The sequence below is a fragment of the Urocitellus parryii genome, chromosome 10 (assembly GCF_045843805.1).
Source record: "Urocitellus parryii isolate mUroPar1 chromosome 10, mUroPar1.hap1, whole genome shotgun sequence".
Taxonomy (NCBI): domain Eukaryota; kingdom Metazoa; phylum Chordata; class Mammalia; order Rodentia; family Sciuridae; genus Urocitellus; species Urocitellus parryii.
Window position 1 is genome coordinate 115930899 of NC_135540.1, and position 14165 is coordinate 115945063.

General features: G+C 43.8%; 1 protein-coding gene across 3 annotated transcripts in view; it reads right to left on the reverse strand.

Moving 5' to 3' along the window:
- The window catches only part of Tbc1d1 (TBC1 domain family member 1), a 214792-nt gene that overhangs the window by 21690 nt on the left and 178937 nt on the right, over window positions 1-14165 (reverse strand). For all 3 annotated transcript variants that reach the window (XM_026385254.2, XM_026385235.2, XM_026385263.2), the window contains 2 exons: window positions 11592-11750; window positions 572-816 (listed from right to left, as the gene is read on the reverse strand). In XM_026385254.2, the coding sequence (XP_026241039.2) occupies window positions 572-816; window positions 11592-11750 (404 nt within the window). The remainder of the gene's footprint in view (window positions 1-571; window positions 817-11591; window positions 11751-14165) is intronic.

The window sequence follows — 14165 nt, forward strand, 5'->3', positions numbered from 1 at the left end:
GTTGAAGCTAGAGACACAGCTTCAACACTATCACAACCTCCCCTCCCATGACACTCACACGCCAAGCAAAGCCAGAAAATAGGTCAACGAGCAAATGAACAAAAAAAGGTAATTTCTGGCAGCGAAGATGTTATGCCAAAGAAATGAGGAGGCTGATGTGACAGTGTGCTGGGGTGCAAGAGGGAGGTCACAGCATACAGTGATCAGGAAGAGCTTCTCCCAGGACATGGCATGTGAGCCGAACCCTGGATGACAGGGTTGGGAAGCAGGTCTCAGAGGCAGAGACCAGCTCTGCTACTTGTTAGCTGTGTGACCTGGCCCAAAGATGTGACTGCTTTGAGCCTCAGTTTTCCTATCAACAAAATGAGCCAATTAATAGTATCTTCCTATAGGTCATCGTGGAAGTCTACAGAGCACAAGGAACAATGTCTCACACAGAAAAAGCTATCAGCAATGTCGACCATTAGAAGATTAACAGGTGTTAGAAAGGCTCCCCAGGTTTACACGAGAGGGACAACACAAATTTTTAGCATTTATTTTTATTATTAAAGACATAAGGAATGTTCTATACCTGTAAAATTATCATGTCTGGCCGATATTGCTTCCGTAGTCCCATGTCAAACATCAAAAACTTGAGCATTTTAAACGCCTCTTCCTCACTCATATGAAGAAGCAAAATGCCTGCCACAAAGCTGAGGCCTTGGCAGTATCCTACTTCCTGGTCTAGAAGTGAGTAGGCCTTCAAAATGTTGTAAAGTGACAGCTGCCCTGCTCCGAGCTGGGCAGAGAAATACGGATGTGTTGGAAAGGTTCGCCCTGGGAAGAGAATACAGAGAAATTATAATGAAAAAGAACGACTACTGAGCCAGAAATGCAATGTGCTTCAGATTAAAGCAACAATCTTTAGAAGCTGGATCATAACATAAATCAGCCTTTAACACCACCTCTGCTCTCTGAACAAGGTCAGCTGGTTGTTTCTGGCATAATGTTTGCAATTCAAAAATCAGCAATAAATCAAGCTTTTTATTTTTTTGGTTGTGATTCAGGTGAAAAAAATCAGAATGATCTTTGGTCCTGCAAATGTCTACATTTCAACAGAAAACAAAAAGAAAACCATTGAACTTCCATTCTCAAGAGGAACATGATAGCCCTGGTTTCTGGAGCCCCCACCCTACTCTCTTGTTACAGGCCCCCCAGTCAACCTTTCCAAGACCACATGGACTCTGCTGGCAAATGCGTCTCATCACACGCACATTTATGTACTCCAAACCACAGGCATGTCCCCCAACAGGCTGCCGGGCAGAGGGTGTTTCCTTTCACCCAAGAGTTGCCTTCCAGAAGAGAGTTAAAAAAAAATAACAGAAACGTCTCAAAAATCCTGATTATCTTCACCAAAAGCTGACATTCAAATAAAATGGTGGGGGGCTTTTTCTGTTTTTTGTCCCCTCCCTCTGGAATGTGACGCACAGGAGGCGGGTTTCCAGGGAGCATAAAAGCTCCTGGCTATGACAGGATATTTGCAGGCGCGCTTGAACACAGGTCAGGTCAATAGAGGTGCATCTGGCCACACGTTATTTATAGTTATTTGGTCTCAGCAGAGGAGGGAGCTAAATTTATGTGTTTTCTTCAGCTTCTTGAGAAAGCGGTTAATCCATCCAGATGGGCTGGTCTGAAGGTGACTGAAGAGTATGACAACGTCACGTCTTTCCTGTTCTGTAGTCACTTCTTTCTGGCTCTACCTCTCCCCAACAATTCTTTCCTAGATACTCCTTGTCTATGTTACTCTGCTGCTAGAAAGTAATGAAATTCTCCCCAGTGCTCACAGAACAAATGTTCTACTCTACTAGTATGGAACCCTGCCCACCCACCTCCCACCTCTGGCACGTACAGCTCTGAATAGACTATTTAGTTCTCTGAACCTTGGCCTCCGCTTCTTTAACATAAGCAGAACAGCAAGACACATATCTGGCAGACATATACCACACACATTCTCAAGACCCCACTTCCAAGCAAGACAGAGAAAAAAAGAGGTATGTATACCACAGTTCTGAAGTACTAATGCAAAATAATTTACATTCAAGGTAGAAGAGTGACCCTATATTACTTTATTAACTATAATGTTCCACATGAGCCTGGAAATTTTACTAATGTACTTCTAGAGGCAAAGGAAAGTTTCAGCTCAATAACTGATTTTCACAAAATTTGAAATTCAATTGTGCAGAAAAGAGAGCTGTCATGTGCCATCTGTGGGCTGTGTGCAGACCGTTGCTCATAGTAGCCTAGTGAGGGGATAAGTGGCCGTGGGAACTTCCCTTAGCACCCACCACAGCGACTGACCACCTGATGCCGGTGAACTTACCACTCAAACTCTGCTAAAGATCCCACATGCACCTGAGACAGGTGTGACCTGAGGAGATGCCAATCAACCTGCTGACTACTAGACATCTTGAAGCAAGACTCAGCCCCTGAAACCTTATCCCTGCCTTTGATGTACCCTGTTAAATAAAACACCAGAGCCATCTTCTCTTTGTCTAGTTCCAGAGCTCATGTGGACAAGATCTATCAGGGTCTTTGTGTTTGTAAATATATTTCTGAATATTTGTGTTTTGTTATTTACTAATTATTTGAGACTTTTAAGTTTTAAGGTGGCTTACATTCTCCTGGGCAGGAAGAGCCACCCCACAATGAGATACTGGCAATCAACCCTGTTAGAAAGCTACTATAAATTCCAGGTTATAATAATAAACATTATCACCTCCTAGATTCACTGAATATCTGTGAACCCTAGCCTTTCCCATCTTTAGTTACTACTCAAACCAGTCAAGTCATCCATGTTGCAGAGCCTTAGAAAGTGTAATTGATTTTCTTTATGCCAGAAACTTATCAAGCTAGAAAAAGTTTCCCAGTGTGTTCCATGAGATTCTAAATGCGATTTTCAGTCACAGAGTGCTGTACTCAGCACAGTAAGATGGGTGCTCAGGTCCACACCAGGTAGGGGAAGAGCCCTGAGCCTTGGCCTTCAGCTCCTGACTGACGGGAGAATGACTTGTCCATCTGACTCTGTGGTGCAGTCCATGTTCTACAGTGTATTCTATTCCTATCTTACCTTCTTAGAGGTCAACAGTTCACAACTGTGGTCAGTCTGAAGGCCCTTGGTGGGGGTTGAGGGTCTCCCTTTCAGGGGTCACCCTTCTGTTTTCTAATTACAGATCTGAGGAGTCAGTAGGGTTTTTTTGTTTTTTGTTTTTGGTGGACTTGAAATAACATAACCACAACACAGAGAATAAAGCAAATATGATAATCCAGCTGATTCTATTTAAATCAGATATGCAAGACACTTAACTGTAAAACATCAGTCTTCTTACCTTTTTTGAAAAGCCATTTCCATAATACATTTATGAGTTTATTATAGTTATTTTAAAATAAATATACAAGTATTTTTAAACTTTATCAGTTTTAATTTCTAATGTAGTAAATATGGACAGGAATTGTTCATATAAACAAAAACTCTTTGGGCTATTCAATAATTTTAAATAAAAGGGATTTCTGGTGTCAGAATTTTTGAAACACCACAACTTTTCACATTCCTGACATAGACCAGATATGGAGGGCGAGGCAGGCCACTAGGCAGAGAATGGACCATTCGGATTAAAAATGTTCCCAAGAAAATCCATATTCATATAATCCAGCACTGGTGCTGCAGACTGCTAGCACCCCAAACTAGCAGGCATTGAGCTGGCACTAGGGAGAAAAAACACAGTTCCTAAAGACCATACATGTGATGCTCATCTGCAGTGGGTTCTGGGGCCTGGAGCCTTGCACAGCGCACACTGAAGACATGGTCAACCCCTTGCACTTCACTGCTCACTCAGCAGTCACCATGAGCAAAATATTGTTTAAGTTCAAAGTTTGTGGAAATATGTTTTAGAAGTCTCACTCTCACCCCAAACCCAGAAGCACACTGGCTCTGGAAGACTTCAGCTTAGGGAAAAGAAGCTCACTTCTGCAAACTAGAAGGAAACTGGATAAAAACTGTGAAGAGCTTCCTACAAGTACATTGAAATAAGAGACCTGCCTCTTTAAACCGTCTTCTACAGTTTACCACAAAGTAGAGAACTGCAGATCTTTACAATTTCTGGCTAAAGCAGTCTACCTTCATGTGCAAAATGAGAATGAGACCGAGAGATTCAGTGGGGAGCAAACATGAGCACAAAGAAAATCCCCTAATTATATTAAAGCCAATGTAATGATTTTTGTGACCTAGAACTTAACTTTCATGGAATGCTCTGCCATCTAAGTGTTCTCAAGGAATTGCACTCTAAGGGATGCTTTTCCACATTCCCCTCCCCCTCCCCACTCCAGGGGAAGGGTGAAGAACCTTCCTTAGCAGTTTCCAGAGGAATTGCATCTGATTACCTGGGGCTGGTTGAACATGTGCCTTCCAGGCTGGCCCCTCAGAAATATGTTTATAAGCTCCTCAAGGGATCCTGCAGGTGGCCCTTGCCCAGTGCAGTGAGGAGCACTGTCCAGTCTGAGTGTCCTGCCTCATTCTACAGAGCCCACCTGACCTCACTTTGGGTGAGGCCCCTGCTTACTCTGTCAACTACACTGTAACTATTAGTAGAGGCCTGAGGCCTCTCCACAGAACCCTGGGGCCACCTGCAAAGCTATTCAGTCTCGCTGAGGCTATGAATAGTTGATTACTAATGACTTTCTTTTGCTCCTCTCCTCAGGGGCCTGGAGATCCCTGAATCTTTGCAGTAGTTCTGGAAACCAGCAAGCCCACCCAGACCTCCAACTCTTGGGCTGTTTCCTTATTTGCAGAAGATAGAGAAACCCACAAGCAAATGATCTGCAGGATTCTTTCCTGGATGAGGATCTGTGGTCCTAACATCCTCTTAAATTATTGCATTTGGCTCTGAGCAGAATCTGAAAAGAGGAACTGAACAAGAAAAAAAATACCCTTTATATCATTCCTTAGACTTTTAAATAATTTCATCATCAGTTGCCTAATGACTGCTTTCTCTCTCTGGAATGTGTGCTTCCTAAAGGCAAGAACACACCAGGTGCTCAAGAACTATCTGGAATCCCAATCAATGGCATGGTGGGGAGATTAAACAAGGAGGGGTTTAATAAGTCTCACTCCCACCCCAAACCCAGAAGCACACTGGATTATTTCTAGAACAATCTGACAGCACAGTGACTGCTGCTGCTGGGCCCTATGTACATCTGTGCCCAACTCCACCACCCCTGACTTCATATTTCATACATTTGATTTAAGTGGGTTATGAACTCCCATTTTTACCCCGTATACAGATTGCAGAATCACATCGGTTACACATCCACGTTTTTACATATTGCCAAAATAGTGACTGTTGTATTCTGCTCTTTCCTATCCTCTACTATCCCCGCCTCCCCTCCCATCTTCTCTCTCTACCCCATCTACTGTAATTCATTTCTCTCCCTTGTTTTTTTAATTCCCCTTTCCCCTCACATCCTCTTGTATGTAATTTTGTATAACAATGAGGGTCTCTTTCCATTTCCATGCAATTTCCCTTTTCTCTCCTTTTCCCTCCCACCTCTCGTCCCTGTGTAATGTTAAATCTTCTTCTCATGCTCTTCCTCCCTGCTCCGTTTTTAGTTGCTCTCCTTATATCAAAGAAGATATTTGGCATTTGTTTTTTAGAGATTGGCTAGCTTCACTTAGCATAATCTGCTCTAATGCCATCCATTTCCCTGCAAATTCCATGATTTTGTCATTTTTTAGTGCTGAGTAATACTCCATTGTGTATAAATGCCACATTTTTAATCCATTCATCTATTGAAGGGCATCTAAGTTGGTTCCACAGTCTAGCTATTGTGAATTGTGCTGCTATGAACATCGATGTAGCAGTATCCCTATAGTAAGCTCTTTTAAGGTCTTTAGGGAATAGTCCCAGAAGGGCAATAGCTCGGTCAAATGGTGGTTCCATTCCCAGCTTTCCCAGGAATCTCCATACTGCTTTCCAAATTGGCCGCACCAATTTGCAGTCCCACCAGCAATGTACAAGTGTACCCTTTTCCCCACATCCTCGCCAGCACTTGTTGTTGTTTGACTTCATAATGGCTGCCAATCTTACTGGAGTGACATGGTATCTTAGGGTGGTTTTGATTTGCATTTCTCTGACTGCTAGAGATGGTGAGCATTTTTTCATGTACTTGTTGATTGATTGTATATTCTCCTCTGAGAAGTGTCTGTTCAGGTCCTTGGCCCATTTGTTGATTGGGTTATTTGTTATCTTATTGTCTAATTTTTTGAGTTCTTTGTATACTCTGGATATTAGGGTTCTATCTGAAGTGTGAGGAGTAAAGATTTGTTCCCAGGATGTAGGCTCCCTATTTACCTCTCTTATTGTTTCTCTTGCTGAGAAAAAACCTTTTAGTTTGAGTAAGTCCCATTTGTTGATTCTTGTTATTAACTCTTGTGCTATGGGTGTCCTATTACGGAATTTGGAGCCCGACCCCACAATATGTAGATTGGAGCCAACTTTTTCTTCTACCAGACGCAGTCTCTGATTTGATATCTAGCTCCTTGATCCATTTTGAGTTAACTTTTGTGCATGGTGAGAGAAAGGGATTGATTCATTTTGTTGCATATGGATTTCCAGTTTTCACAGCACCATTTGTTGAAGATGCTATCCTTCCTCCATTGCATGCTTTTAGCCCCTTTATCGAATATAAGATAGTTGTAATTTTGTGGATTGGTTTCTGTGTCCTCTATTCTGTACCATTTGTCCACCCGCCTATTTTGGTACCAGTACCATGCTGTTTTTGTTACTATTGCTCTGTAATATAGTTTGAAATCTGGTATCGCTATGCTGCCTGATTCACACTTCCTGTTTAGAATTGCTTTTGCTATTCTGGGTCTTTTATTTTTCCATATGAATTTCATGATTGCTTTATCTATTTCTACAAGAAATGCTATTGGGATTTTGATTGGCATTGCATTAAACCTATAGAGAACTTTTGGTGGTGGTAGCGTCTTGACACCATGGAAATCTGCAAATACTTAACAGGAGGGCTTCTTTTGGCAGGGTGGCGGGAAGAACTGGTTGTTAGCACATGCACAACTGAGGGGAGCGGGAAGAGTACAGACCTCTAACAGGAAATGAAATCACACCCCATTTCACTTACCTTTTATAACCCGCCTTTAGTAATATCACTCTGAGGTTACAGGGCACATTTGAATGACCAAATATGATTTCATGATGTAACCTCAATGATATCAGAAATTACAGCATATGCTAGAATAGTGCAGGCAGCTGCTGGTACAGGAATTTATTAGACTGAGACTGTGACTGTTCAGCTGACCTCCACAGAGCAGAGGCCTGGACTGGACTGGACAGACAGGTAAGTACTTACTAAGACCGCTGCAGATAAAATTTTAGGCCCTTCTCTGGCTTTTAGCATGGAAGTTTTTAGTTTCTATTACCAGACTCCAACCCAAATATGAAAGAAAAGGCAGTACTCCCACTGCACCTGTCAGCAAGGACCAGCAATAGATGTGGCACAGTACTGCCAGCACTAGCCAGGCAAGGGGAAGGGAGACACTCGCTGTTCCTTATGTGAGGTCACCATTAACACCCTCAACTGACAGCCTCATTGTTGGAAGTCCACTATTCTTTCACTTCTATGGATTCTAAAAAGGCAAGGAAAAATTCTTTCTCAACACTTGGACCAGTTCCTTTTCTTCCAGACAACAGGCAGGTTTTAAATCTCTGGTTAAAATACATAAGTGGGGGGAGGACTGGGGATATAGTTCAGTTGGTAGAGTGTTTGCCTCACATGCACAAGGCCCTGGGTTCAATCCCCAGCAACACACACACACACACACACACACACACCAAGTGGAAGTTAAAGCACGACAGGTCCTAGGCTGCAGTCTTGAGCCAAGTATATCCTTGACACGTGTACTGTGTCACTCTGGCAGCATGGGCAGCCTGAGTTCATCTGACTGGTGCAGGGTATCTAGAAGCCCATTCAAAATGCCACTTCTGGGCACAGAGATTCATCAGACCCTCACAGGCCCTACCCAGTGCACCACTTTACTGACCTATAACACATTAATTAAACATTAATTAAGAAGTGATGTGGGAGATGAGTTCCCACCCTGCTCTCTGCCTTAGGATTCTATGTCTCTGGACTGTCAAGGGTTCTTCCACGTAAATCCCTCCTCTCACAGGAGAGGCCAGACAGCATTACCAGGTGGAAGTAGCTACCTGCTGAAGGCATTCCAGGAAGGGAGCAGAAAAAGTGAGCCTGAGAAGAGGCTCCAGGGAGTTGCTCAGTGTCACCTGCAGCCCCCAATGTGGGTATGATGGGAGTAGAAGCCCCAGCTAAGAATGCTTGGTGGTCCATGTCATCCACCCCGAACAGAGAGTCAGAGACTAGAGAGGAGAAAGGTCAGGGTCATCTGAATCCTGGACAATGGGTGTAGCTGGAACCAGGCATAAAGAGTGGGAAAGTTCCTGAGTGACCTGCCAAGTGTCACCTGCCAAGCCACTAGAGCAGTCATTTCCTCCTGGGTTCACATGTAGGGATGGAGGGGACAGAGAAGAAGCAACAGGTATCCCAGAAGGGGCAGGACATAGAAGCCACTGAGCAGCCTGTGGCTTGGGCATAGCACTCAATCCTCAGGGCCTCATTCATCTTCTCTAAAATGGAACTAACATGCCCAGTTCCATACAGTGCTGCATAAAGAAGAAACCTGACCAAGCATGAGGAAACACTTCACAAACTATGAAACACCACCTAACTATAAGGTCTATTATTCTTACTCTTTGGAGATGTAAATCTTAACAAAATTCTCGTTAAACTAAAAGCCAATTTCAGAAAGTAAAGCAAGAAGCAGGGGAAGAAAAAAATCATTAAAAACCAAAGGGGAAAAAAATCGAGAGAAATGAATTACAGTAGATGGGGTAGGGAGAGAAGATGGGAGGAGAGGGGGGATAGTAGAGGATAGGAAGGGCAGCAGAATACAACAGACACTAGTATGGCAGTATGTAAAAAAGTGGATGTGGAACCGGTGTGAATCTGCAATATGTATACGGGGTAAAAATGGGAGTTCATAATCTGCTTGAATCAAATGTATAAAATATGATATGTCAAGAGCTTTGTAATGTTTTGAACAACTAATAATAAAAAAAAGAATAAAAAAAAATACATCAAACCAACAAGTCCCTGTTCTGGCCAGCATAGGGATGCCACTTTCGAAATGCAGGATTGATTGACTTCACTCTGTACCACTCGCCTATATGGCCCCCAGGTGGCCATGGTGTAGGTGAAACAGGAAGTGCACACTCAGCATCTGACTGGGCACAACATGGTCTCAGTGAGAGGTAAGAGGAGTCCGCTGCTGGGTCTGGGCCAACATTCAGGCTTCTCAGAGTCAAGTGGGGGAGAGGAGCTGACCCTGGGAGGGTCTCTGGATAACTTCACAAAGTGAGTTGGAAAATACATTGTGCTTCTTTTAGGACTTTGGGAGGGTGTCTGGGGGGTATTGAAAATGGAGGCTAGGTCAGGTTTGGGTAAGAGGTGAGGAGAGGGGTCAGCACTGGAGGGCAGGGGATGATGCAGCTGGCCTCTGGGGCACAGAAGGTAGAGGCTAAAGATGGGAAAGGACAGAGGATATAGTGTAGCCAGGCTCTGCCAGCCTCAGCAGAGAGGCCACCTGGTCGGGTGTGGGAGGCCTGGCCAGAATGTGGCTCTGGGGCTGATCTGCACTGTCTCCTCCCTTACAGAAAAGTGATGACATCCGAGCGACACAAGGCGGAGGGAGATTCTGCCTGTGGAAGAGGAACAAAGAGGAAAATGCTCCCTCCTCCCGTCCACGAAGGAGTACAACGGGACGGGAGGAACTCTCTGTACTCCCGTTCAACTTCCCACCCTGAATTTATTTTTCACTTCATTTCACATGATAGGAACATGATGTCATTTTCTCTGTTAGTCATCATATTAGCAGCATGGCTACTGCCAACTCACAAAACTGCTATCCCTGGGGTCAGTGGGCCAAACGGGCTCCAGCCACCAAGGCTTGTCACAGCCTCCCAGCATCACAATCCACAGAGCTTCTGGGCTCAGGGGCCTTCAGGAGGTGGGCCTTACTGTACAACAGAGTTAACATGGATTTAGGTCCTGGCACCTCTGCTGAGGTGACTCTAACGTCTCTGTGCTTCAGGTTCCTCATTCCTCATAAGGATATATACAGGTCTAGTCTCAGTCACTAAGCATCTACAATGTGACAGGCACTATCCTAAGAGTGGAAGGTATGCTGGTGAAATAGCCAAGTCCAGACTACAGAGGGCTGTATCCTACGGGGGGCGGGGGGGGGGACCTGTCAGGTGGGACAGTCAAGAGCATGGGTTCTGACACCATACTGCTTCGCAGAAAGTGGGCTGTGTCGTTTTGAATAAGTCGCTTAACCTCTGTTTCAAATTTCTCAACAATATCTGTGACAGTGTTATGAGGACTAACTCAAGTAGATTACCCTTACACAACATTCAGCCCAAAGTACTGGTAAGTATTCTTCAAATAATAACACACTATGAATACCAAATGTGATAAGCTTCAAGGGAAAGAGCATGGGGTGGGGTGGAAGGGCTTGGCAGAAGCACCTAGTCCAGGCTGCATGTGGAGAAGAGGCCACAGCCAGGGACAGTTTCTGAAAGATAACATTTAAGGTTAGAAAACTGACAGTCTTGCTACGGCCTGATGCCACATATTTTCTCTGCCTCTTGCCACGTCCATCAGGGTTGCTGGGCTATACGCATCCTCACGTTGACAGGGCCGCTGGGGAGACTGCGCAGGGGGCAATCAGGACAGGTCTTGGAAGCAGGGCCAGGTGCTCTACTGGCAGCATGACAAGTTCCTACTCTGGAGCCTGTTGCCCACCAGAGAAGACCCGGTCCTTATAAAGGGCAGCAGGCAAGAGGACACAGGGCCACTGCAACCCCTGCAGGGCTCCAGACAGTCAGAGGGTCCTTTGTACACACCATGAAGTCCCAGTTCAGCCATGTCTCCATTACAGCAACTACACATATATCTGATACATTGTTTCTATCTTCATGTTTTTAAAACTGGTCAAGAGATAAGGTGTCAACCCATTTTCAAAATAAAATCATCCCAAATGCAGACATCATGCATACACACACTCTAGGCTTCCTACAATTTTTCCAAATGAGCAGTAAAGACGAGGGAGCAGCTCCTGTAATTAAACCAAGTCTGTATGTTTCCCAGGATGTTCCTTCAGCTGACTATAAAAACGTCCTATCGATACCTGAATTACCGCGTAAACTACAGTTATGACCTAATGAACGGCCTTAATGAATACCCCCACCAAGCAGAAGAAGCGAGCTGCCAGTAAAAACAGAGATTTTTATATACTTGAAGAGGACATTTGTGATTACTCTAGGGCTTTTTAAATTAAAAGTCTCAGTCGTAAACTTTGATTGCTCAACCTAAAGGCAGATCACTAAATAACTTGAACAGTCTCTTCAGATTTTTCAAGGGAGGGAGCCATCCATTTCCATCTGCAGTCGATAGTTCAGACTCACCGAGGTCAATAAGAATGGCGTGCTGCTGGGAGGTTAGCTGCTTTAGGAGCTCTTTGTAGGGCACATCCTTTGGTTGCTGTTTACTGGGAAACGGATGTTTAAGGTGGAACTGCTCTGCTAGAAATTTCCAGATTTCACCCCGGTGATGACGAGGCACACCTTTGGGGGAAGGCAGAAAGTATAAAGGCACAATTTATGAACAGAACACAAGTTAACAATAAAAATGAGCTGTGTTTCATTTCACTGAACCAACTTCTTTCTGCATTATGAATTCTCAGCCCAGCAAGGGGAGGAAAACAACCCCAAATTTGTTCCCTGCTTCCTTTCCAACAAACCCCCCATTCTCCCCTCACTTCCCCAGCCCTGTCCCTGTTTCTTTTCACCTTTCTGTTTTTTTTTTTTGTTTTTTTTTGGGGGGGGTGGTGCTGGGAATTGAACCCAGGGTGCTTAACCAGTAAGCCATAACTCCTTTCTATTTTTTATCTTGAGATAGGGTCTCACTAAGTTGCTGAGGCTGGCTTTGAACTTGTGATCCTCCTGCCTCAGCTCTCAAGCTGTTGGATAGGCCAACTCGCTTTGCTCCTTTCACCTTTCTAAAACGTTCTATGCTGGGACTGTTAGACACTGCGAGGGATTAAACCAATGAATATGACACAAGCCCCAACCTGATGCCAATTAATAATGTTAGGGTTATTATTAGGCAAGCATGACAAAACACAGAACGAACTGTGATCACATAAAAGGGACAGAACCCAAGTGAGGTAGAGCTCAGATGAAGGACAGCTGGCTCACTGCTACCAGAGCATTGCAGGTTTCACGGAATCCATCACTTAATAAGCCAAACCTTAAGAATGAAGGAAAAGGATGAAAAACAAATGAGAGAGGGATTCTTAAGGGTTTTGAGTTGCTGCAGGCACCTTTTGGAAATGCTTCAGGTGTAGTAAGTACTTTGTTTCTTCTTTTACATCTATGAATTGTTTTTAAAAAATTGGCTTTTGGGAGAAACATCGGTCCCATTTAACTGACTACATCCCATGCCTTCTCTAATGTTTATCCCAGCATTAATCTGATGATTCTGTGCAGTAAATTGAATGATGCCTCCCCCCAAAAGTGTATGTCCACTTCCTAATCCTTGGAGCCTATTTTTTTTCTTATGTGGGAAAAGGGTCTTTGCAGATTTAATTAAATAAGGATCCTGGATTGAGGAGATCACTCTGGATCATCCAGGTGGGCCCTAAATCCAGTGACAAGTATTGGTATAACACACAAAGGAGAAGATGGAGGAGGAGGGAGCCAGCGTGACTGTGGAAGAGGCAGAGGATGTGGACACACTCAGGAAGCTGGCAGCCAGCAGCAGCGGGAAGGGGCTGAGTGCAGTCCCACTGACACCTTGACTTTGGACCTCCAGAACTGTGAAGAAAAATTTCCGTTGTTTTAGGCAGCAAAGTTGTAATAATTTGTTACATAGAACTAGGAAATCCTGATATCTGCTATTTAATGTGGTGCCATTTCTTCTCTGCTTCCCTACCCATTCAGTCTTGGATAAAACACACACCACTCTAACTTCAGACTCAGACTAGAAGCAAACATGAGCAGGAAAACAGCCAGCATGGTAAGTGATTTATAGTGGGGCTTTCTTTAGAGAACATTCTCAGGCAAAATGGAAAATATTCCCAAGTTATGAGATGTCCTCTTATAATAATTTCCTCTTATTACTAAATCATTCCCATTATCTTATCAGAAATTTGTTTTTTTGGAGGAAGAGAATACTGGATGTGTCACTAGGGAGTACCAGATATGCTGGGATTCAAGAGTTAGTTTAGATTCTCTGATTTATCAATGCAAAGGGTCATGCAAATTGGACCCAACATTTTTGCTAAGAATGGCCTGGAGTGCCCTATGAGCTCAGTTGTGCTTTTCTCCTAACTCAATAGAGAGACCTGGTGGTGGAGCTCTCCAGGGCCTATAGGCAGGGTTTTGGGTGGGCAGGAGGCCATTCCTCCACCTTTCATGTAAATAACTTTTTATTTTTGAATTGTATCATATGCTCACTGGGATAGGGGGAAGGATGAAAATGCAGAAGACATAAAGAAGAAAGTGAAAAATCACTCACAACTAGAGTGAACATATAATTTACCATCCAAAACAGGAACTTCTGAAGGTGAAGGAGGAAGGCTACTGATTCCAAGACAAGAGCTGGAAACCAGGACTGTGCTGGTGAACCGGGGGGCATGTCACCCTGCCTATAACCCAGATATCTGCAAACACAAGGACGCTTCTCCATGTATTTGCTATGGAAATATTAACTGCACAAGACCACACTGTACTATATATTTTTTTCTCACTGAACAACCTGTCCCAAACATATTTTATATCAGTAAATAGACATCTACTCTATCATTTTCAAGGAGTATGACATAGAATGGTCATGACTGGATTCTTCTGGGTCTAGCTATTAAACAGTGTCACAATATCATAATAAGCATGCTTGCATACAATAGTTTTTTGACTGACTGATTTCTAGAATAAGTTTTTCTAAATGGCACTGCTGGGTCAAAGCTACACAGAGTTTCC